We start from the raw sequence: 25,484 nt of genomic DNA, 5'->3' as shown, positions 1-25,484 counted from the left end.
CTTGAGTCTCCCTCCCACCCTCCCTATCCCACCCCTCTAGGTGGTCACAAAACACTGAGCTGATCTCTCTGTGCGATGCAGCTTCTTCCCACTAGCTATCTATTTTACATTTGGTCATGTATATATGTCATTGCTACTCTCTCACTTTATCCCAGCCTACCCTTACCCCTCCCCATGTCCTCAAGTCCATTCTGTATGTCTGCGTCTTTATTCCTGTCCTGCCCCTAGGTTCGTCAGAACCTTTTTTTTTTTTTTTCGATTCCATATATATGCGTTAGCATACGGTATTTGTTTTTCTCTTTCTGACTTACTTCACTCTGTATGACAGACTCTAGGTCCATCCACCTCACTACATGTAACTCAATTTCGTTTCCTTTTATGGCTGAGTAATATTCCATTGTATATATGTGCCACATCTTCTTTATCCATTCATCTGTCGATGGACACTTAGGTTGCTTCCATGTCCTGGCTATTGTAAATAGAGCTGCAATGAACATTGTGGTACATGACTCTTTTTGAATTATGGTTTTCTCAGGGTATATGCCCAGTAGTGGGATTGCTGGGTCGTATGGTAGTTATATTTTTAGTTTTTTTAAGGAATCTCCATACTGTTCTCCATAGTGGCTGTATCAATTTACATTCCCACCAACAGTGCAAGAGTGTTCCCTTTTCTCCACACCCTCTCCAGCATTTATTGTTTGTAGATTTTTTGACAGTGGCCATTCTGACCAGTGTGAGGTGATACCTCATTGTAGTTTTGATTTGCATTTCTCTAATGATTAGTGATGTTGAACATCCTGTCATGTGATTGTTGGCAATCTGTATATCTTCTTTGGAGAAATTTCTGTTTAGGTCTTCTGCACATTTTTGGATTGGGTTTTTTGTTTTTTTGTTATTGAGCTGCCTGAGCTGTTTATATATTTTGGAGATTAATCCTTGGTCAGTTGCTTCATTTGCAAATACTTTCTCCCATTCTGAGGGTTGTCTTTTTCATCTTGTTTATGGTTTCCTTTGCTGTGAAAAAGCTTTTAAGTTTCATTAGGTCGCATTTGTTTATTTTTGTTTTTATTTCCATTTCTCTAGAAGGTGGGTCAAAAAGGATCTTGCTGTGATTTATGTCATAGAGTGTTCTGCCTATGTTTTCCTCTAAGAGTTTGATAGTGTCTGGCCTTACATTTAGGTCTTCAATCCATTTTGAGTTTATTTTTGTGTATGGTGTTAGGGAGTGTTCTAATATCATTCTTTTACATGTAGCTGTCCAGTTTTCCCAGTACCACTTATTGTAGAGGCTGTCTTTTCTCCATTATATATTCTTGCTTCCTTCATCAAAGATAAGGTGACCATATGTGCGTGAGTTTATCTCTGGGCTTTCTATCCTGTTCCATTGATCTATATTTCTGTTTTTATGCCAGTACCATAGTGTCCTGATTACTGTAGCTTTGTAGTAAAGTCTGAAGTCAGGGAGCCTGATTCCTCTAGCTCCGTTTTTCTTTCTCAAGATTGCTTTGGCTATTCCGGGTCTTTTGTGTTTCCATACAAATTGTGAAAAAATTTTTTCTAGTTCTGTGAAAAATGCCATTGGTAGTTTGATAGGGATTTCATGAAATCTGTAGATTGCTTTGGGTGGTAGGGTCATTTTCACAATGTTGATTCTTCTAATCCAAGAACATGGTATATCTCTCCATCTGTTTGTATCATTTTTAATTTCTTTCATCAGTGTCTTATAGTTTTCTGCATACAGGACTTTTGTCTCCTTAAGTAGGTTTATTTCAGCTATTTTATTCTTTTTGTTGTAATGGTAATTGAGAGTGTTTCCTTAATTTCTCTTTCAGGTTTTTCATCATTAGTGTACAGGAATGCAAGAGATTTCTGTGCATTAATTTTGTATCCTGCTACTTTACCAAATTCATTGATTAGCTCTAGTAGCTTTCTGGTAGAATCTTTAGGATTCTCTATGTATAGTATCATGTCATCTGTAAACGGTGACAGCTTTAATTCTTTCCTAATTTGGATTCCTTTTATTTCTTTTTCTTCTCTGATTGCTGTGGCTAAAACTTCCAAAACTATGTTGAATAATAGTGGTGAGAATGGGCAACCTTGTCTTTTCCTGATCTTAGAGGAAATAGTTTCAGTTTTTCACCATTGAGAACAATGTTGGCTGTGGATTTGTCATATATGGCCTTTATTATGTTGAGGTAAGTTTCCTCTATGCCTACTTTCTGGAGAGTTTTTATCATAAATGGGTGTTGAATTTTGTCAAAAGCTTTTTCTGCATCTATTGAGATTGTCCTATGGTTTTTATCCTTCAGTCTGTTAATATGGTGTATCACAGTGATTGATTTGAATCCTTGAATTCCTGGGAGAAACCACAGTTGATCATAGTGTATGATCCTTTTAATGTGTTGTTGGATTCTGTTTGCTGGTATTTTGTTGAGGATTTTTGCATCTGTTTTCATCAGTGATATTGGCCTGTAGTTTTCTTTTTTTGTGACATCTTTTGTCTAGTTTTGGTATCAGGGTGATAGGGGCCCCCTAGAATGAGTTTGGGAGTGTTCCTCCCTCTGCTATATTTTGGAAGAGTTTGAGAAGGATAGGTGTTAGTTTTTCTCTAAATGTTTGATAAAATTCACCTGTGCAGCCATCTGGTCCTGGGCTTTTGTTTGTTGGAAGATTTTTAATCACAGTTTCGATTTCAGTGCTTGTGATTGGTCTGTTTATATTTTCTATTTCTTCCTGGTTCAGTCTCGGAAGGTTGTGCTTTTATAAGAATTTTTCCATTTCTTCCAGGTTGTCCATTTTATTGACATAGAGTTGCTTGTAGCAATCTCTCATGATCCTTTGTATTTCTGCAGTGTCAGTTTTTACTTCTCCTTTTTCATTTCTAATTCTGTTGATTTGAGTCTTCTCCCTTTTTTTCTTGATGAGTCTGGCTAATGGTTTATCAATTTTGTTTATCTTCTCAAAGAACCAGCTTTAAGTTTTATTGATCTTTGCTATTGTTTTCTTCATTTCTTTTTCATTAATTTCTGATCTGATCTTTATGATGACAGTAGATATTGAGGCTTTAAAGGACAGGTGCTGTGTCTTGGGGTTCAGCTCAGTGTCTGCCATGTAGCAGGAACTTAATATGAATTTGTTAAGTGAGTCAAAGTAGACACTAAAGCTGCTTCTTTGCCAGGAGAAGAAACAATCAGGATTAAATGAAACCCGTATTTATGTAAGGTATGTGCATCAAAGCCTTAGGTTCCTTTAAAAGGCAGAGATTGACAGAATGGGTGGGAAAAACATGGAACTAGATGCTATCAATGAGATACACATAGATATGAAGACACAGGGTAGGAGCAAAAAAGAAAAAAAATTCTTAGGTTCTTCAAATCCAAGAGAAATAAAAGCTATGATTTTTTAAGATAGTCTTGACATGTCCCAGTAACCTCTTGACCTGAAGTTAAAATATATATATATTAACTGACAGACATATTGACACATTCTATAAAGTATTCTGTTAATGCATTAATCATATATTGTTCTATTTTTCCTCCTTGTTTAGGACTTGTGCCATTCTCATTGTAATGAGTCCCTCATCCACAAGAAGATCATGACTATTATCAACTGCTTTATTAATTCCAGTATTCCACCAGCTTTACAAATTGACATTCCATTAGAGCAAGCCCAGAAGATTATTGAACACAGGAAGGAGTTGGGACCATATGTATTTAGAGAGGCACAGGTAAGAAATCAGGGCATGTAGTAAGCATACTTTAAAATAGATAAACAATGTAGATATTCTTTAAAAGTTTTTGCATTATTCATATTTGGCCAGGCTCTAATCCTCCTAATCCTGGGTTATTCTATTTAATTTAAAAAATGTTGCATATGCCACAGAACATAGAAACTAGTAACTTACTATTTTGTTGATGATAGTATACAGCAAATACAATTATTTAAATTCTATACTTTGACTTTGCATGGTTATCATTTTATTTCTAACTTTTAAAACTCCAGCTAATTACTCCTTCCTTTCCCACCATTCATATTTCCTTTTAAAATGTCTGCTACCACAAAAATGTGTAAAATGTGTGTCCCAAGATTTGTATATTTTTAAAGGTTGGAATATTCACATAGCTCATAAAATAAGTGAGAGGAGATTTAAGTACCCAACCAACGTAAAGTACACAAGCTCATGAAAGGAAAATCATGGCTGTTAACCTACTCAAGTTACTTCTTTTTAGGATAAATAATAGAAAACAGTGATTTGCTGAACATAATTTATTTGCATTTTGAAAAGCCTTTTAGTGATGTTCCTGAAAAATGATTAAGAAAAATACATTATAATAGGGGTAATATGGAAGGCCATGTCACAATTTAAGTGATATGAAACAGATATTTAGGGTATGATTGCCCTTGAGCATGGAAAAAGATCATTATTCCTTAATATTCATTTGCAAGTCAGCTGTGTTCTAAGTCCTAAAAGGAACTGAAAGTAGACTCAAAATCCAATTATGCATTGAATAGGCAAAAATAAAGAAGAATGATTGAGGATGTGCTAGAGAGAAATAGAAAAAACATGGTGTCAGAATTGTAGCATCTGTTAATGAAAAGATGACTTAGCCTAGCCTAGGTCTCCTGATAGCCGGGAGACCATCTAGCCTCAATTCTGATGGTGAATGTCTGGAGCTGCTTACGTAGGTTGGTTCCACCACACTGTCCAGGGATTGCAGCCAGTGAACTTTATTGGAGTCCCCTAGTTTAGGCCTCCTACCTGATTTTCCAAAACAAAGCCCCAAACATATCTTAAATATGGACTTTGGAGTATCAGAAAACAAGAGAATATTTAGGGGCCTCACCTCACCAAATCTATTGTTTCTGTGTTCTGTAAGGAAGCTCAGAGAATGGCATATCTCCTACCCAGGTATGCAAGCCAGAGATCTGGTTGCCATCTTCATGTCTTCCCTATCCTTCATTCCTTACCTTTGGAGATCTTCAGTCACTAATATGTATCTATTTATCTCCTTCTTATCTGTTATTCTATCTACTTTTCTCCAACTCCGTGCCACTACCTCAGTTCACATCTGCAATGTCTCACATTGATTACCAGAATTCCCTGCCTCTAGGCTCTCTCAAAACCATTTAACTCAGTGCAGACAGATCCATCTTTTCAAAATGTATATTTGATCATGTCACTTCTCTGCTTTCAATTTCAGTTACTCCCCATTGTCTTCAGAATGAAGACCAAGCTCCTTACTACATATTTCTCTAGCCACATGTCTTCCCACTCCCTGCCATCTGTCTCCCAGTCTTACTGAAATATTTGTACTTCCATAAAGAGGGCTTACTTTCTTGCTTCCAGAGCTTTTTACAGTATCATCTTCTCTCTCTTATGCTTCTATGATATCTTGTATTTGTCCCTGTCAGAACACTTATCACACAGAATTGAACTTGGCTATTCTCATGCCTCACTTTCCCATCGAACTGTAAGGTCTTTGAGCCTAGGGAATGTTTCTTATTTGCCTTTGTGGCCTGTGTGCGTGGCATAGAGTAGACACTCAGTAACATTTTTGAACATATGAATGAATGATGTGAGAATAGATGGATCATGACAGGAACAGATCAAATTTGACATGAGAGCAAAGTTGAGCAAAAGGGCTGAATAGTAACTGTAAAAATTGCCTGTTTTAGTATTGTTTTCACTATAGCAGTGGTCCCCAACCTTTTGGCACCAGGGACCGGTTTTGTGGAAGACAGTTTTTCCATGGACCGGGGGCGGGGGGCATGGGTGGATGGTTTGGGGATGATTCAAGCACATTACATTTATTGTGTACTTTATTTGTATTATTATTACATTGTAATATATAATGAAATAATTATACAAGCCACTATAATGCAGAATCAGTGGGAGCCCTGAGCTTGTTTTCACTTGCCACTCACTGATAGGGTTTTGATATGAATCTGCAAGCAATTGATTTATTATGGTCTCTGTGCAGTCAAACCTCTCTGCTAATGATAATCTGTATTTGCAGCCACTCCCCGGTGCTAGCATCACTGCCTAAGCTCCACCTCAGATCATCAGGCATTAGATTCTCATAAGGAGCGCACAACCTAGATCCCTCGCATGTGCAGTTCACAGTAAGGGTCACGATCCTTTGAGAATCTAATGCCGCAGCTGATCTGACAGTAGGCGGAGCTCAAGCAGTACTGTGAATGATGGGGAGCGGCTGTAAATACAGATGAAGCTTTGCTGGCTCACCCACTGCTCACCTCCTGCTGTGCAGTCCTGTCCATGGCCTGGGGGTTGGGGACCCCTGAAGTATAGCATCTGCATGTCCCCCATCTGCATTCCTAATAGCTTGAAAGTTTTCATCACTCAGCCATATTTTCACTGGCCCTTCTCACTCATACTAGAGCATTGCCCATCTGCTGGCAGTGAGCAAAGTAGCTCTATATTTATTCAAACATTTACTTATCCACAGTTTGGTTATCTTTGAAGGTTTTGGAGGTACAGGACAATTTTCATGAATAACATGTATGTTATTAACCTTAATTGCAACTTTTAGAAATAGAGCAATTTTATGTCTACCTTGAAAAATTGTATCCTAATAGGGTGACTTTTACTGGAAAGCCTTCTAGATGAAAATAAGTATATTTGAGAGCTGGAATGACTCAGGTTTTGGAGGGGTAACTGAGAAGTAGGGTCAATAGTTGGTAAATAGAGGTGGAGGAGTATTTAAGTTTAAAAAGTGCATGTAAAAACTACCATGATCATTTAACATTGGAGAAGGGGATTACTTAATTAAATGCATGGCAGATAAATGTAAATGAAAAATTTTTTAAAGCCTGCACTTCATCACATAAAGTATGTTTAGCTTTTGTGTTCACAATCCCAAGAGGCTATAGAATTCAATGACAAGATAGTATTGTAAAGGGAATAAATAGTTTTACTAATGATACTCATGTACAGAAACGAGGAGTCATGAAATATATCAATTCAGGACGCTGTTGATCACTGCAGCTTTTACTTTTTAAAAATTCCACTTTCCCCTTGAAGAGTTGGCTTAGAGCCTAATGGGTTAGTTCATTTTTCTCCAGGGCATTAGGTATAGGCCATTCCCAGCAACAAAACGTTGGACTTGATCTGATGTGGCAAGTCCTACCTTCTTGGAAGTAATGTATGCCTCTGGAACTAATGGAAAAACTTGGCATGGGAATTTGAGCAACAATTCTTATCTCTATAAATATCACAATTAATCACTTAATGTAGAGTGTCCTAAGAAAGCATTTGTGCAGGATACCACTCTGCTTTTTAAATGTTACTTTTCTTGCTCTCACATAAAAGAGAGATTATATCATTTAAAAGTTACTCAAGATTTATTCTTAGATCTGCAGCTTTGTTTAAGAGCTTTTCCAGAGGCAAAATGGTATTTTCTTTCTCTAAAAGAAGGGAAAGGGGACCGGAGAGGAGTTCCCCTTGATGGGCTGAATATTTGAAATACTTGCATAAAACAGCAGAGTGTGGCAGATCAACTGGTATATGTTTTCAAAGAAAACATAAATTTCTTATTTAAAAAGACCTAATGGATTCTTTATTAATGCAATCAACTGGATAGGGAAACATAAAGCATAAAGTGACTTTTAACTGTATTTAAGAGTATGTTTTTTTTAAAAGAAAGACTTCTCATTGGTAGTAAAATAACATTGATGATAAGCATGTGCTGAACTAAACTATACCAAGATGTCTGGAGACAATAAGTTGGAGGAAACATGCTGTGTATTAAAGAATAGAATAGTTAATCCATTATTATGGTGAATTAGAGTTTAAATTGGTACATTTGTATAAAACTGTAATCTGAGACATACTTTGTTTTATATACAGATGACAATTTTTGGAGTTCTGTTTAAGTTTTGGCCTCAGTTTTGTGAGTTTAGGAAGAACTTAACTGATGAAAAAATTATGAGTGTTTTGGAGAGAAGACAAGAATATAGTAAGCAGAAAAAAAGATTGGTAGTCACGGAAGACGAAAAATTTGCAAAGGTGAGACAAGAATCATTTTGGGTTTAATCAGACTTTTAAAAGTTATGTGATATGTGTAGAAGAATTTGGGCTGAGCAAAAATACAGAGAAGTTATAGAATACAGATTTTAGTGGTTTTTAAAGCCTTCAGTCAGAGGTTTCAGACTTGTTTTTGAATTTTAAAAAATTTATCTCAAATGACATCTCTTCTATGTACCTCTCTTGGAGAACACTTTATATTGTCTTGTGAATACGTTTTTGCATCTGTCTTTCTCACTGGACTGAGATCCTCAAAGATACCATCTGTCTTATTAAACAGTTCTACCACTATCCAGCACATGCTCAATTATAAATTATTGTTTACCAAATAAATATGGGAATGAATGAATGAATGAAAAAATATTAGGTACTGGGGGCAGCATTTTCAATATGAAAATTAGAGAATGATATATGACTGTGAAATTTACAAATGTAAGTCATAAATTGTCCAGCCTGCCTATTTGTCTTTTAGTCTGTCCATTCATTTATCAGTTCCTCTATCTTTATATTTATTTATTTTCCCTGACTTGAAAAGGGATAACAAGTATATTTCATCTTATTTGTAAGCTTATCCCTATTGTGTGTTTTAAAAGAAATTTAAAAGATAATCTAGGGGCTTCCCTTGTGGCGCAGTGGTTGAGAGTCTGCCTGCCGATGCAGGGGACGTGGGTTCGTGCCCCGGTCTGGTAAGATCCCACATGCCACGGAGTGGCTGGGCCCATGAGCTATGGCCGCTGAGCCTGCGCGTCTGGAGCCTGTGCTCCGCAACGGGAGAGGCCACAACAGTGAGAGGCCTTAACACTTAACATTTTCCTCATTTGCCTTTCATTTTTCCTTAAGAAGTGAAATACTGCAGAAGAGTAAACTCTCTTAACTCCAGCCCTGAGTTCTATTACCCTCCCCATCTCCAAGAACAACCATTAAGTTTGGGGTATGTTCTCCCGGCTCCTTTTTAAGATAGTGTTTTATATGGGTGTATGGATTCATAAACAATCCAGAGGACTATTTTGTATGTATTTTAACTTACGTGATGGTACCATATTTTATTAGTCTTCTCAGGCTACCATAGCAAAATATCAGAGACTGGATGGCTAAAACAACAGAAATTAATTTCCTCATAGTTCTGGAGACTAGAAGTCCCAAATCAAGGTGCCAGCTAATACGATTCTTGGTGAGACCTCTCCTCCTGTCTTGAAAATGGTCACCTTCTTGTTATGTCCTCACAAGTTGGGGAGAAAAAGAGTTCTCTCTCTCTTCCTCTTCTTATAAAGCCACAGTTTCTTTGGATTAGGACCCTACCCTTATGACCTCATTTAACCTTAAGTACCTCTTAAAGACCCTATCTCATGATACAGACACAGTGGACGTTAGGGCATCAACATATGAATTTGGGGAGACACAATTCATTCCATAGCACATATTGTGCTTTCTACATCTTGCATTTAAAATTCAATTTTGTCTTTTAATTCTATCACACTGCTCTACTTAGATCTCATTTATTCAGTTTAATTGCTGCATTTCCATCATATGAATAAATATACCCTTTTTATTTAACTTTTTTTTTTTTTAAGTTTGGCTGCGTTGGGTCTTCATTGCCGCACACGACCTTTCTCTAGTTGTGGTGAGTGGGGGCTGCTCTTCGTTGCGGTGCGTGGGGTTCTCATTGCAGTGGCTTCTCTTGTTGCCGAGCACGGGCTCTAGGTGCGAGGGCTTCAGTAGTTGTAGCTCGCAGGCTCTAGAGTGTAGGCTCAGTAGTTGTGGCTCACAGATTTAGTTGCTCCACAGCATGTGGGATCTTACCGGACCAGGGATCGAACCCGTGTCCCTGGCATTGGCAGGTGAATTCTTAACCACTGCACCACCAGGGAAGTCCCTAACTATTTCTTTATTGTTGGATTTTTTTTCAATTTTTACCATTACAAACAGCACTGCAGGCAACATTCCTGTAAACGTCTTCATATTCACATGTATAAAAATGTTTTTGGAATGGCTGAGTAAGAGAGTATGAGCGTGTGTCAATCTATATTCCTACTTCTCCCCATTTGGTTTGTTCAGACTTTGAAATTTTTGTCAGTCTGTTGATGACAAGTGGTATGTCATCATGCTGATGCATTTATTTACGTTCACCTAATTATAAGTAAGGTGGAACAACTTTTCACATGTTAACTATTCGGATATTTTGATCAGGATTGTAATGAACCTATAGGTCAGTTTGAGAATTGATGTCATAACAATACTGTGTCTTTTATTCCATGAGCACAGTTTATCTCTGTTTAGTTATTCTTTCATTTCTCTCATTGATGATTTGTCATTTTCAATGACAGGTCTTGAGTATATTTTGTGAAATTTATTCCAAAGTATTTCATGTTTAAAATAATGCTATTGCTATTATATTTTTAAATTTCAAATTCCAAATTATTTTTTAGAAAAATTTTTATTTTGAAATAATTAACATTCACAGGAAGTTGCAAAGATAGTAGAGAAGTCCCATGTACCCATCACCCAGTTTCCCCCAGTGGCTACACCTTACATTAACTATATACAATAGTAAAATCAGGAAATTGATAACTGATACAAGGATGTGTATAGTTCTATGCCATTTTGTCACATGTGTAGATTCAAGTAACCAACACTATATTCAAGATGGACCACAAAGATGTCCCTCGTGACTATAAGTCATGTCCATCCAATTACCCATTATAATGTCTGTTAGCCATGGATCTGTTCCCCATTTAGAAAATTTTGTCGTTTTGAGAATGTTATATAAATAGAATCATACAATATGTGACTGAGACTGGCAGTTTTCACTCTACATAAATACCCTTGAGATCCATCCATGTTGTTGTGTATATCCATAGTTCATCCTCTTTAACTGCTGAGTAGTGCTCTGTGGTACATTGTACCACATTTTAACCATTCACTCATTAGAGGACATTTGAGTTGGTTCCTGTTTTGGGCTATTACAATAAAATGCTAATGTAGTCACTCTTGCCTTCTTCTCCTCCTCCTCCTCCTTCTTCTTCTTATTCTTTTATTTGAGTGCTTTTATTTAATAATAGCTTTATTGAAATTTAATTCACATACCATAAAATTCACACTGTTAAAGTATACAATTTTGTGGTTTTAGTATATTTACGGAGTTGTGCAACCATCACTACTACTTAATTTTCATCACCTCAGAAAGAAACTGTACCCATTAGCAGTCACTCCCCTTTACTCCTTCCCTCTCAGCCTCTGGAAGCCACTAATCTGCTTTCTATATCTGGACATTTCATGTAAATTAAATCATACAGCATGTGGTCTTTTATGGCTGGCTTCTTTCACTTAGCATGATATTTTCAAGGTTCATCCATTTTGTAGCATGTTTCACTACTTCATTCTTCTTACAGCCAACTTATATTGCACTATATGGCTGTACTACAGTTTGCTTATCCATTCATCAGTTAATGTACTTTTTGGCTATTATTAATAATGCTGCTATGAACATCCTGTACAACCTTATGTATAGACATGTTTTAATTTTTCTTGGGACCTAGAAGTTGAATTGATGGCTCCTTTTGAGGAACTACCAAACTTCTCCAAAGCTACAGAACCACCTTGCTATCTTGATTTTTCACATGGTATATTTTTCCATTCCTTTACTGCCTACATCATTATATTTTAATTAAGTTTCCTGTAAACAGCATATAGTTGTGTCGTGGTGGTTGGTTTTTGTTTTTAGTCTACTCTACGAATCTGTTTTTTAATTGGTGTATTTAGTCTGTGTATCTTTAAAGTAATTATTGATATGTTAGTTCTTAACTCTGCCATTTTATTTTTTGTTTTATCTGTTCCCTGTTTCTTTTTTTCTATTTCCTTTGTCTCGCATGCCTGTGGATATACTTGAACATTTCTTAGAATTTCATTTTGCTCTATCTCTGTTTGGATGTTTCAGTGGTTGCTTTAGATATCACATTATACATGCATAACTTATCGCAGTCTATTGTTGTTGACATTTTACCAGTTTAAGTCTAGAAACTACCTCCCTTTAAGTCTCTTTCCCCTCATCTGTTTATAATTATCCTAAATATTTCTCAACATATATTGAGAACCACATCAGACAATTGTATAATTTTTGCTTCAACCATCAAATATAAATCAGGAAACTCAAGGTGAAAAGTCTACTGTATTTACCCCTAATTTTACTCTTGCTATTTTTCTTCCTTTTTGATGTTCCAAGATTTATTATTTTCTTCTTTCTTTTTTCTTTAGTTTTCAGAATTTTGATTATGATGTGTCTTGTGCAGATTTCTTTGGGTTGATTCTGTTTGAGCGTTACTCAAGTTCTTGAGTTTGTATGTTTATATCTTGTGCCAACTTTGGAAGAGGGGAATTTATATTCATATTATATATATGTGTGTATATATGTATATATACACTTTCTTTATGATAGATATTCATGAACCCTTGGGTACCTTATAGCTTCATTTCTGAGAGATTTTTATTTTTTTCAGTCTTTTTTTAAGTTCAGTAAACTGTCATTTTACACTGCCTTTTAAAATTTTTTTATCTGTTTCTGTTCTGAGTTTCTTTTTTTAACAACTTTATTGGAGTATAATTGCTTTACAATGGCATGTTAGTTTCTGCTTTATAACAAAGTGAATCAGCTATACATAAACATATATCCCCATATCTCCTCCATCTTGCATCTCCCTCCCACCCTCCCTATCCCACCCCTCTAGGTGGTCACAAAACACCGAGCTGATCTCCCTGTGCTATGTGGCTGCTTCCCACTAGATAGCTATTTTACATTTGGTAGTGTATATATGTCAATGCCACTCTCTTACTTCACCCCAGCTTACCCTTTCCCCTCCCAGTGTCCTCAAGTCCATTCTCTACTTCTGCATCTTTATTCCTGTCCTGCCCCTAGGTCCTTCAGAACCCTTTTTAAAAAATTAGATTCCATATATATGTGTTAGCATACTGTATTTGTTTCTCTCTTTCTGACTTACTTCACTCTGTATGACAGAGTCTAGGTCCATCCACCTAACTACAAATAACACAATTTTGTTTCTTTTTATGGCTGAGTAATATTCCATTGTATATATGTGCCACATCTTCTTTATCCATTCACCCGTCGATGGACACTTAGGTTGCTTCCATGTCCTGGCTATTGTAAATAGAGCTGCAATGAACACTGGTACATGACTCTTTTTGAATTATGGTTTTCTCAGGGTATATGCCCAGTAGTGGGATTGCTGGGTCATATGGTAGTTTTATTTTTAGTTTTTTAAGGAACCTCAATATTGTTCTCCATAGTGGTTGTATCAATTTACATTCCCACCAACAGTGCAAGAGGGTTCCCTTTTCTCCACACCCTCTCCAGCATTTATTGTTTGTAGATTTTTTGATGATGGCCATTCTGACCGGTGTGAGGTGATACCTCATTGTAGTTTTGATTTGCATTTCTCTAATGATTAGTGATGTTGAACATCCTTTCATGTGTTTGTTGGCAATCTGTATTATCTTCTTTGGAGAAATGTCTGTTTAGGTCTTCTGCCCATTTTTGGATGGGATTGTTTTGTTTTTTTGATATTGAGCTGCATGAGCTGCTTGTAAATTTTGGAGATTAATCCTTTGTCAGTTGCTTCATTTGCAAATATTTTCTCCCATTCTGAGGGTTGTCTTTTCATCCTGTTTATGGTTTCCTTTGCTGTGCAAAAGCTTTGAAGTTTCATTAGGTCCCATTTGTTTATTTTTGTTTATATTTCCATTTCTCTAAGAGGTGGGTCAAAAAGGATCTTGCTGTGATTTATGTCATAGAGTGTTCTGCCTATGTTTTCCTCTAAGAGTTTGATAGTGTCTGGCCTTACATTTAGGTCTTCAATCCATTTTGAGTTTATTTTTGTGTGTGGTGCTAGAGAGTGTTCTAATTTCATTCTTTCATGTGAAGCTGTCCAGTTTTCCCAGCACCACTTACTGAAGAGGCTGTCTTTTCTCCATTGTATATTCTTGCCTCCTTTATCAAAGATAAGGTGACCATATGTGCGTGGGTTTAGCTCTGGGCTTTCTATCCTGTTCCATTGATCTGTATTTCTGTTTTTGTGCCAGTACCATAGTGTCTTGATTACTGTAGCTTTGTAGTATAGCCTGAAGTCAGAGAGTCTGATTCCTCCAGCTCCGTTTTTCTTTCTCAAGATTGCTTTGGGGGCCTCCCTGGTGGTGCAGTGGTTAAGAATCCACCTGCCAATGCAGGGGACACGGGTTTGAGCTCTGGTCCGGGAAGATCCCACATGCCGTGGAGCAGCTAAACCTGTGTGCCACAACTACTGAGCCTGCACTCTAGAGCCCATGAACCACAACTACCGAAGCCCGCAAGCCACAACTACTGAAGCCCGCGAGCCACAACTACTGAAAGCCCGCACGCCTAGAGCCCGTGCTCCGCAACAAGAGAAGCCACTGCAATGAGAAACCCATGCACTGCAACGAAGAGTAGCCACCGCTCCCTGCAACTAGAGAAAGCCTGCGCACAGCAACGAAGACCCAACTCAGCCAAAAAGAATAAATATATTAAAAATAAATAAAGTAAAAAAAAAGATTGCTTAGGCTATTCGGTGTTCCTGAGTTTCTGCATTTATGGTTTGGAGTATTTCATATTTGAAAATGTTTGTGTAGGGATATTTTATCCACTTTGGGCTCCTATGTTAGAGTTTTCCTCTGATTCATGATTAGATTTCTTGGAGAGTAGTGTCATCAGCTAAAATATTGGAGTTCTCATTTTCTGTTTTATTCTTGTAATGGTTTTATATGCATATCACCTGCCATTTTCTGCTCATTTTGAAATGTCTTATATTTTCCTCAACCACCAATAATAGGGAGCAGTCAGAACTCTTACACACTATGGATGGGAGTGTACATTGATAGTCACTTTAGAAAACAATTTGACTTTATCCAGTAAATTAAAAGATGCACTTAGCCTTCAACTTGTCAAATCTACTTGAATAATTCATGGACACAAATATCAGGAGATATATCCTAGAATAATTCATGGACACAAATATCAGGAGACATACACATGGTTTATGCTTTCTATAGCAAAAAATCAGAAGCTATTCAAATGTCTATTAACAGGAGATTGGAAAAACAAATTCATATAGTAGAATACTGTGCTGTGATGGAAAACAAATAAACTAACCACAATAGTAAACATATATATATAGCAGGAGTATAATGTTGAGTGGAAAATTTGCAAATGAATAGAACCAGTCAATTCTGCTTATATAAAGTTAAAATTCGTATAAAACTAATCAATACAAATGTGGGAAACTATAAATAAGAAAAAGAAATGATAAACATACAAAATTCAGTATAGCGGTTACCTTCATGGGTTGGGTGGAGATAGATGATGGGATTGGAGAGTGACACAAAGGGGAACAGAAGTACTGGTGATATTGCATTTCTTAAGCTTTGGTGGTATATTTATTCATATCTTATGTGAGTGCTATAAATGTTTTTGTAAGTATTTAATATATAATAACATTTTTATATGAATGATGCTACAAAAAATTATCACATTTTCAGAAGCTTATCTTTGGTTGATGTATTCTATCATCCAGAAGTTGAGGGCATTTCCAGTACCCTCAGGGAATGAGAATCAGGGAAGACATAAGAGCGAGAAAATAGGAAGATGTGTCTGCAAAATCTTGCTTCTACTGAATCAGTTCTTCACAATGTGGCTTCACGTATTTTTGTTGATGTATTGTGAGTTCTTTAACCATGCAGCAAATATATACACATATATATCCCATATATGGAAATGAAATGTTATTAAACTTAAATATAATTATTTTTGGCTTATTTATTTTAACATTTTCTGCAATTATTTCCCTTCCAGTGATTTAGGTGATAAATGATAGATCAAATAATGCAAAAGCTGATTTCCCCCTCAAACCAACTATGCATCTGGCCCAATCTATATAATCTGACGAAAAGCAGAGTTCACTAAATAAAAATCGTCTCATTTACCCTCTCCAGTCCCTTGAGGCAAGTCCATGTCTGACTGAGCTGCCTGAAGGTGATCCTAAGTTGGTAGGCTCAATAAGGAAATATATTTGAAGGGTTGATGTAGGGAGAAAAAATAGAATGTTGTCTAACATGTATGCTTGGAGCTCTTTTCTGATTCCACCTGTGGCACATGAATAACTTCACCAATCAGATGAGTCTCACGTGAGTCTGCTGCATTTTCTACTAATGTGGCCTAAATAGTCTCTCAAAAGAGCTTCCCCTCCTAATCCTTTTCCTGCTGCTTTCACCAGACTTTTACTGATCATCTACTACATAGAGTTTTATTGATCATCTATTCATATTGATCCCTACTACATATGCTAGGGATATGAATATAATTTACATATAGCGTAAGGATAGATAGATATACACATACACTTAACTGAAAAGAATATAAACAAAAACTGAAATCCCAGAAAATGAGGAATTAATTATTTGTGAGGGAAAGGTAAAGGATCTCAAAGAATAGGTAAATTTGAGTTAGTCTTAAATAGTATTTTAACAAATGGTTCTAAATATATGCTTATTGAATAAAGAATATAGAAGTAAGGAGGATATAAAGATCTCTTACTGTATCCTAAACAGGAAGAACTTCACAGCTCTCTAAGTGTCATCCCAAGTATTTTCAGTTTGCTTAGATATATGATAAACATATTGTCTGAAACAAAAGTTGAAATATACAGTGTGATGAGGGTAGAGAAAATCTGAAATTGCTGCTTCTCCAGAAAATCCAGGATGTATCTTTATATCGTCCATATTATACTTCAGTTATGGAAATGCAAATGTCCTTAAGTGATTTTCTGATCTGTCCATATCTGTCAACTGGTAACTGCTAACAGGGTTAGGTACAAATATTGACATTCGTTTTGTAGGGTGAATAATCCTAAAGAAAACATAGGAATTCTACTTCTGAATATTCTTACTTTACACAATAAACATATTGCCATCACTTATTAGTAACTACAAATTTCATACATGCATTTATTTTAACACGGAAAGTGTAAGCTAAGGAAGACCAGTAGAGTCGACATTTGTTCCAGGATTTTATTGTCAATGAAGACGTATGAGGAAATGTTGGAAAAAGTGAATATGGGAAACTCATAATTTTTTTGTAACGTAAAAGTGTATCCTCTGAAAAAAATCACTGAAAAATATTGGACTTCCTTAGGTAACCATGGGCACGACTCATAACCCTCTTAACCTCAAATTCATCTATCGACTAATGGTGATGATATTAATCTCATATGATTTAAGAGGGATTCATTGAAATGATATGAATGAAAGAATATGTAAGATATTCCACTATACAATTGTAAGGTATCATTTGATCTGAGACAATATAGTATAGTGGTTAGGAGGGCAGTTTCTAGAGTCAGACTGCCTGGTTTTGAATCCTAGCCTTATCATTGATCAGTTCTAATATCTCAGGGAAACCACTTCACTTCCGAAAACCTCATTGTTTTTTTTTCAGGAAAATGGAAATAGTAATAGAACTTACATCACAGGGTAGAATTAAATATAGTATGTGAAGAATAATACATGTCATAAAGTAAATATTAGTTATTTTTAATATTGTAGCAGTAATTGGCCTTCTTTATAATAAAAATACTAATATCAATTATATCCTTCATCTCTCTTTCTTATAAAGGAATCAAATGAAACTAGGTAATCTGAAGAAAGTTAGGAGAAACAATCTCATGGAAAACTTTCATGTAGTTTAATATCAAGTACTTAAAATGAACAGTGGCAAATTCATTAACAAAGGATCAGTAAAAAATTTTAAATTTTAAATGGCCAAAACCAAGGTTAAAAGACAAATTGGGAAAACATAAAATGTATGATATGTTATAAAAATAAATCATAAATACTCTTAACAAAAAAATAGGGCAAAGGGCATCAACAGGCAATTCTCAAAAGGAATACAAATGATTAAAAGCATTAAAAGATGTTCAACCTCACTAGTAACCAAAGACGTGTAGACTGGCAAAGAAGAAAATATCCAGTGTTGGTTGAGGGTATGAGGAAGAGGCCTGCAGATTCATGCATTATTGGAGAAAGTGTAAAATGGTGCTTTGTTTCTGAAGGGCAGTTTGACAACTTTTATTGTTTAAGATGTTCATTCTTTTTAATCCGGCAGATAGACTTCTAGACATTTATTCTAAAGGAGAGAATTTTAAAAGTGTAGAAAGATGTTTGTATACAGCATTGTTTATAATAGTAAAAATTTTAAATGACTTAAATTTCTAATAGCAGGTATTGGTTAAATCATCTATGGTACATTCCTTTACTAGAATATTATTTACCTGTTGAACTGATAATGTAGTTTATTCTTTAATCATTCAACAAATATTTGAGTGTATAAGACCATTCAGGGCTTCTCTGATGGTACAGTGCTTAAGAATCCGCCTGCCAATGCAGGGGACACGGGTTCAAGCCCTGTTCTGGGAAGATCCCACGTGCCGCGGAGCAACTAAGCCCACGTGCCACAACTACTGAAGCTTGCGTGCCTAGAGCCCATGCTCCGCAACAAGAGAAGCCACTGCAATGAGAAGCCCATGCACAGCAAGGAAGAGTAACCCCCGCCCGCTGCAACTAGAGAAAGCCCGTGCACAGCAATGAAGACCCAACACAGCTAAAAATAAAATAAATAATTTTTTTTAAAAAGACCATTCATCCAGTGAAAATGATGATGTAATTTATGCATTCCATCATCCAACAAATATTTAAGTATATACTCTGTATTCTGCAGTAGGCATACTTGGTGAATGATACAAAGACCCTGCCCTTATATTCCTGTTCTTTCTTTATTCACAGAGAAATGTTTTCATGATATTTTTCGTGAAAAAGCAGATTTTAAAAGAGCTTGTATAGTGTGATTCCATTTATATGAAATTTAGGTTATAAAATATCAATATTCAAGTTATAGATTATATCTAAGCATTTGTCTAGTGAGAAGTTTGGATGGATGTTCATGAAAATGTAGTGGTTTTTCTTGGAAGCTAGAATTTGGAGGTGATCATTACATTCTACTTTATAATTTCTCATTTATTTTTTAATATTTTTAGTATGAAAGAAATTAAAGATCATAACAGTAGAATATGTCATATTCATTACATTGACTTGATGAAACCTTGTGATGTGATGCTTACCACAAAATATTTTTTCATATGATGTTATGACTTCTGAACTGTAAGTTTATGTTAATATAGTGTTACCCCTTTTTTGGAATAATTTAATTTAATATAATTACAGGATGGAATCAAACAATATCCAAGTACTTCAGGATCTGCTATCAAAACAGCTACTTTAATCAGTGACCCAGGTTTAGGCCTGCAAGCATACGGCCGACAGGTAAGCAGGAAAGATATCCCTTCTTCTGTAGAGCATTGTATAGCAGAATGCAATAACTGAGTCATTTTATAGTAGTAAAGTTGTGTTTGAAAATGAGGCTAAAATTATATCACTAAGGGGCTTCCCTGGTGGCGCAGTGGTTGAGAGTCCGCCTGTCGATGCAGGGGACACGGGTTCGTGCCCTGGTCCGGGAGGATCTCACGTGCCGCAGAGCGGCTGGGCCCGTGAGCCATGGCCGCTGGGTCTGCGCGTCCGGAGCCTGTGCTCCGCAACGGGAGAGGCCACAACAGTGAGAGGCCCACGTACCAAAAAAAAAATAAATAAATAAATAAAATAAAAAAATAAAAAAAAATTATATCACTAAGAGAGATTGGAAGAGAATTTCCTTGAGCCTTCAGAGAACATTAAAATTTCAGCTGATCCTGGACAACATACTCAGGGGAAATGATTTCTTGATACATATGAAGAAGATTTTAGTGGCAGAAGTTGAAATAACTATCTTATTGGAAAAGAGATAATGATATAGAATAAGAGAATATATACAGGTTGATATCTTCTTGGGTCAAGAAAAGAAAGAATGTCAGATGCTAGTTTCAGTTTTTTAGATCTTTGAAGTGGTCATAAAATTGACTAATACATCATCATCAACTAATGTAGAGTTTTTATGTTTATATTTACATTTATAACATACATTAATATCATGTCCCAGAAATTTCATAAGTTTAATTTATGTCCATTTTTAAAGACTGGTATTGAAATTGTTTGTATCATATGATAATACTAGCTTAAGAAACAGTCTTTTTGATACTTGAGAATGTCAAATGTGTTCAGCTACCCAGCTAAGATAACCAATAGACTACAAAGCTATTATTAAGAGAAGAGAAATGTCCAATTTTGTGGAACCATATATTGAAAAAGACATGTCTAAAAGTGTGTTACCTAATAATGCCATTTGGAAGTACATTTATTAGCAAATGACTAGCATTAAGTTTCAGAAACACTGTATAACAATAAAGTGAGGAGATGTGGAATTAGAGATACTAGCCTTCTAATTTTTACTCTGTCACTTACAAGTCAATATTACTTTGAAGGCTTAAAAAAATCACTTCTCCTTTGAGCCTGTTTCCTTATCTGTTAAAGAGAGAAAGAAAGAGAAATGAATGATGATGATGATGATGATGATGATGGTGGTGGTGGTGGTGATATCCTGTCATATATCTCAAGACTTTTGTAAGAAACTAAAAAGCTTTTGGAAACAAAAAGCATTTTATAAATATAAATTATTCTTATTCTTATTGCTATTAAGGTACACATGTTGAATTACTCTAGTAATTGGTGAAATAATAATACACTATGATTTTGCCAGTGTGGCTGCTCTGTATATGCATCTGTTTCAGGTAGATTTTGCACACTGAAGAATGGTAATTGATCCAAAAGCATAACTACCCCCCTGAAAAAAAAAACTTGGATCTTTCCTAAACACCTAAATTCATAGTCAAGTTGAATGTATAAATGTGACTGAATAGCTGTCAAGAAATCTAAACTTTTTCAACATTGATTCACTGAGAAATAGTACACCAAAACACTCACATCCCTGCCCCACCAACCTAGGGCCAGGGAGTTTAAAACTTTACATCAAAGGCCTAGACAGCCCCAAGACCACAGCAGCCCCACAGCCAGCTGTAAGACCTAACCCACCAACTGGTAGACCAGCACCATCCTGGGATGCCCTGGGCCATAACCCCACCAATCAGCAAGCCTACATTAGCTCCAAAACCAGTCTCATGACCCAGTCCTGCCAACCGGTGGACCAAGACCAGGACTTCCCTGACCTTGCAGCCATCTGTGCCAGGACCTAGCCCCCCTACCAGTGGCTGACAGCCCCTACACAAGGCAGGTCCTGGCAACCAACCAGACAGGACCAGCCACGCCAACCAGCACACCTGTAGCAGTCAGCCTGCCACAACAAAAGGACCCAGGCAGTCCACAGAGAGAGCATCCCTAAATCATATAGGTCTGGTGACCAGACAGGAGTGCACTTCTGGCCCCATAGTATGTTTCCTACATAAGACCACTTCTCTAATATCAGGAAACATAACCAACCTACAAAATGCATAGAAATAAAACAGTGAGTAGGCAAAATGAGGTGACAAAGAAATATGTTCCAAACAAAGGAATAAAATAAAACTCCAGAAGAAGAACTAAGTGGAGATAAGCAATCTACTCAATACAGAGTTTAAGATAATGATCATGAAGATGCTCAAAGAACTTGGGAGAAGAATGGATGAACAGAGTTAGAAGTTTTTAACAAAATTAGAAAATATAAAGATGAACCAAACAGCTGAAAAGTGCAATAATTGAAATTAAAAATACTCTAGAAGAAATCAACAAAATGATACAGAGGAACAGATCAGTGAACTGAAAGACAGAATAGTGGAAATCACTGAAGTGGAACAGAAAAAAGAAAAAAAATGTTTTAATGAGGACAGTTTAAGAAACTTCTGGGACAACATCAACCACACTAACATTCACATTATAGAGGTCCCAGAAGGAGAAGAAAGAGAGAGAAAGGGGTGGCGAACTTATTTGAACATATAATAGCTGAAAATTTCCCTAACCTGCGAAAGGAAACAGACATCCAGGTCTGGGAAGCTCAGAGTCCCAAACAGGATCAAACCAAAGAGGACTATACCAAGACATGTTCTATTTAAAATGGCAAAAATTAGGCCTTTCCCACCTTCTGAGATGGCTTGCACTCTGTCTGTGGAATGTGTTTCTCCCAAGGCTGCCCTCACCTTCTGAGATAGCCCACATTCTGTCTGTGGAGTGTGTTTCTCTCTAAATAAACCCACTTCTTACCTAAAAATAAAATAAAATAAAATAAAATGGCAAAAATTAAACATAAAAAGAGACTATTAAAAGCATCAAGGAAAAAGCAACAAGTTATGTATAAGTGAACTCCCATTAGGCTATCAGCTGACTTTTCAGCAGAAACTCTTATCAGCCAGATGGGAATGGCATGATATATTTAAAGTGATGAAAGGGAAAACCTACAACCTACCCAGCAAGGCTTTCATTCAGATTTGAAGGAGATATCAAAAGTTTTACAGAAAAGCAAAAGTTAAAAGAGTTTAGCACCACGAAACCAACCTTACGAGAAATGTTAAAGGGACTCCTCTACATGGAAAAGAAAAGGCCACAACTAGAAATGTGAAAATTACAAAAGGAAAAATACTATTGTTAAAGGCAAATATATAGTAAAGGTAGTATATTAACCACTTATAAAGCTAGTAGGAAAGTTAAAAGTAAAAGTCATAAAATCATCTATATCCACAATATGTAGTTAAGGGATACAAAAAGGAAAATGATGTAAAATATGGAGTCATAACTAGTAAATTTGGGGGGAGCAGTAAAAAATTGCAGGGTTGTTAAAATGCATTTGATCTTAAGAGGTCAGCAACATAAGATAACCATATATATAGAGAGATTGCTATATATAAACTTCATGGTAACCACAAACCAAAAATCTGTAACAGGTACACACTCAAAAGAGAAAAAGGAGTACAAACATAACATTAAGGTAGTCATCAAATAAAAAGGGAAGAGAACAAAAGAAGAAGAAAGGAAAGAAAATGAACTACAAAACAACCCCAAAACAAATAATAAAATGGCAATAAAAACATACCAAGCAAAAATTACTTTTGATTGGGAGATCAAGATGGCAGAATAGGAGGATGCTGAACTCAGGTCCCCCACGAACACATCAAAAATACATCTACTTGTGAGAATAAACTAGGTTTGCAGAAAGACAGTTCTACAACCAAGGCTGTAAGGAAAGATCTACAGAGTCAGGTAGGAAGTGAGGGGAAGCAATCAGGTCAGGACCTGCACCCCTAGAAGGAGACACAGAAGTGGGGGGATATCATGGGCTCAGAGATCCTCCCTGGGGATTAAGGGGTTCAAAGTACATATTGGGAACCCCAGCTCTGAGACCCAACATCAGGAAGACAAGTCCCCTTAGCTGGTTTGAAAACCAGCAGGACTTACTGGAGGGCTGTAAGAAACCTAGACTCCACTCATGCTTGCTTACTCACAAAACAAGGTGGAGGAAGCAGAATGAAACTACCCAGGGCTCTGGCCAGTTTCCCATGGCCATCCCAGCACATGCCCCAGCCTGCACCTGGAACCTGCTCTGGCCCCTCTTTGTTTGGTGCTCTTTCCTTCTCGGATGAAGGTGCCATTATCAGGAGGGAGGAGAGTGCACACTTAGAGGGAAAGGAATCACCTGATCCTCAGTGCTTCCGCTCCAGCAACTTTGGACCCACCCCCACCCCTGATAGGGTGGTGATGGATACTGAGCATAGGAGAGTCCCTTGCTTATATCTGGTGCTGGCTTCAGTCCACAAAGGTGATAGCTACCACAGCAACCTGGGGGAAGACGTGACCTGTGCTTACTTCGTATCCAGCTCTCCCACCAAACCACTGGGCACATGATGACTGCATAGGGACACTCCCATAAAAGGACACCCCTTCAAGACCAGGATAGGTAAACTGTTTCACCTAATTTCATAGAGATATAAAAAGTTAAAATGAGAAGACAGAGGAGTTTTTCTCAAATGAAAGAACAAGAAAAAACTCTGAAAAAAATGGAACATAAATAATTTACCACATAGAGAGTTTATAGCATTAGTAATAAGAATGTTCACTGAACTTGTGAAAATAATGGAAAATACAGTGAATATTTTAACAAGGGACTAGAAAATGTAAAAAAGGACCAGTCAGAGCTGAAGAATACACTACCTAAAATGAAAAACACACTAGAAGTGATTAACAGGAGACTATGTGATACAAAAGAATGCATAAGTGACCTGGAAGGGAGAAAAATGAAAATCACCCAAAAGAAAAAGAAAACCAAAACTTTTAAATGAGGACAGTTTAAGGGACCTCTAAGACAACATCAAGCATACTAACATTCACATTATATGGGTCCCAAAACGAGAAGAGAGAAAGGGATTGAAAATGTATTTCATGAAATCATGGCTGAAAATTTCCCAACCTGAAGAATGAAATAGATATACAGATATAGGAAATACAGAGAGTCCCAAACAAGATGAACCCAAAGAGACCCACACCAAGACATCATAATTAACTGGCAAAAGTTAACGATAAGGAGAAAATTTTAAAGGCAGCAAGAGAAAAAAAGTCACATATAACCCCATAAGGCAATCAAGTAATTTTTCTGCAGAAATTTGCTGGCCAAAAGGGAATGACATGATATATTTAAAGTGCTGAAAGGGAAACACCTACAACATGGGATAGTCTGCCCGGAAAGTTTATCATTCAGAACTGAAGGAGAGATAAAGAACTTATCAAACAAACAAAAACTGAAAGAGTTTCTTAACATGAAACTGGACCTAAAAGGAGTGCTTAAGGGTCTTCTCTAAGAGGAAATAAAGGGCTACAACAAGAAGAGTTTATAGAAAAGGAAAAATCCCACTAATAAAGTCAAATATATAGTAATGGCTGTGGATCAACCACCTAAATAAGCTAGTATGAAGATTAAAAGACAAAACTTGTAAAATCAACTATAACGAAATAAACAGGATAATCATGAAGGCGATAAATATGAAATCAAAAACAAAATGTGGGGGAGGGGAGTAAAAAATGTAGAGATTTTAGAATATGTTTGAACTTAAATGACTATCAGTTTAAAACAAATGTAGTTTTACATCAACATATATGAACCCCATTAAAACCACAAATCAAAACCCCACAATTGATACATAGAAATTGGAGAGAAAGGAACACAGGCATACCACTAAAGAAAATCATGAAACCACAAGGGAATAAACTAAAAGAAGAAGAAATGAAAAAACTGCAGAAACAATCAGAAAACAAGTAACAAAATAAGTACATATTTATCAATAATCACTTTAAATGTCAATGGACTAGATACTCCAATGAAAACTCATAGGGTGGCTGATTGGATTAAAAAAAATCCAGCTACATGTTGCTTACAAGAGATTCATATCAAAGCTAAAGACAC

The 25,484-nt window shown here is 36.4% G+C and overlaps 1 protein-coding gene across 1 annotated transcript in view; it reads left to right on the top strand.

Annotated features, from left to right (window-relative positions):
• The window catches only part of RGS22 (regulator of G protein signaling 22), a 149,776-nt gene that overhangs the window by 108,980 nt on the left and 15,312 nt on the right, over nt 1-25,484 (top strand). The window contains 3 exon segments of the mRNA XM_060115727.1: nt 3,548-3,727; nt 7,868-8,026; nt 19,340-19,438. Coding sequence (XP_059971710.1) covers nt 3,548-3,727; nt 7,868-8,026; nt 19,340-19,438 — 438 coding nt within the window.

This window comes from Mesoplodon densirostris, chromosome 13, assembly GCF_025265405.1.
Source record: "Mesoplodon densirostris isolate mMesDen1 chromosome 13, mMesDen1 primary haplotype, whole genome shotgun sequence".
Classification (NCBI taxonomy): Eukaryota; Metazoa; Chordata; class Mammalia; order Artiodactyla; family Ziphiidae; genus Mesoplodon; species Mesoplodon densirostris.
The sequence above is the reverse complement of the archived record's forward strand: the minus strand, read 5'-3'. Positions and strand labels throughout refer to the sequence as shown.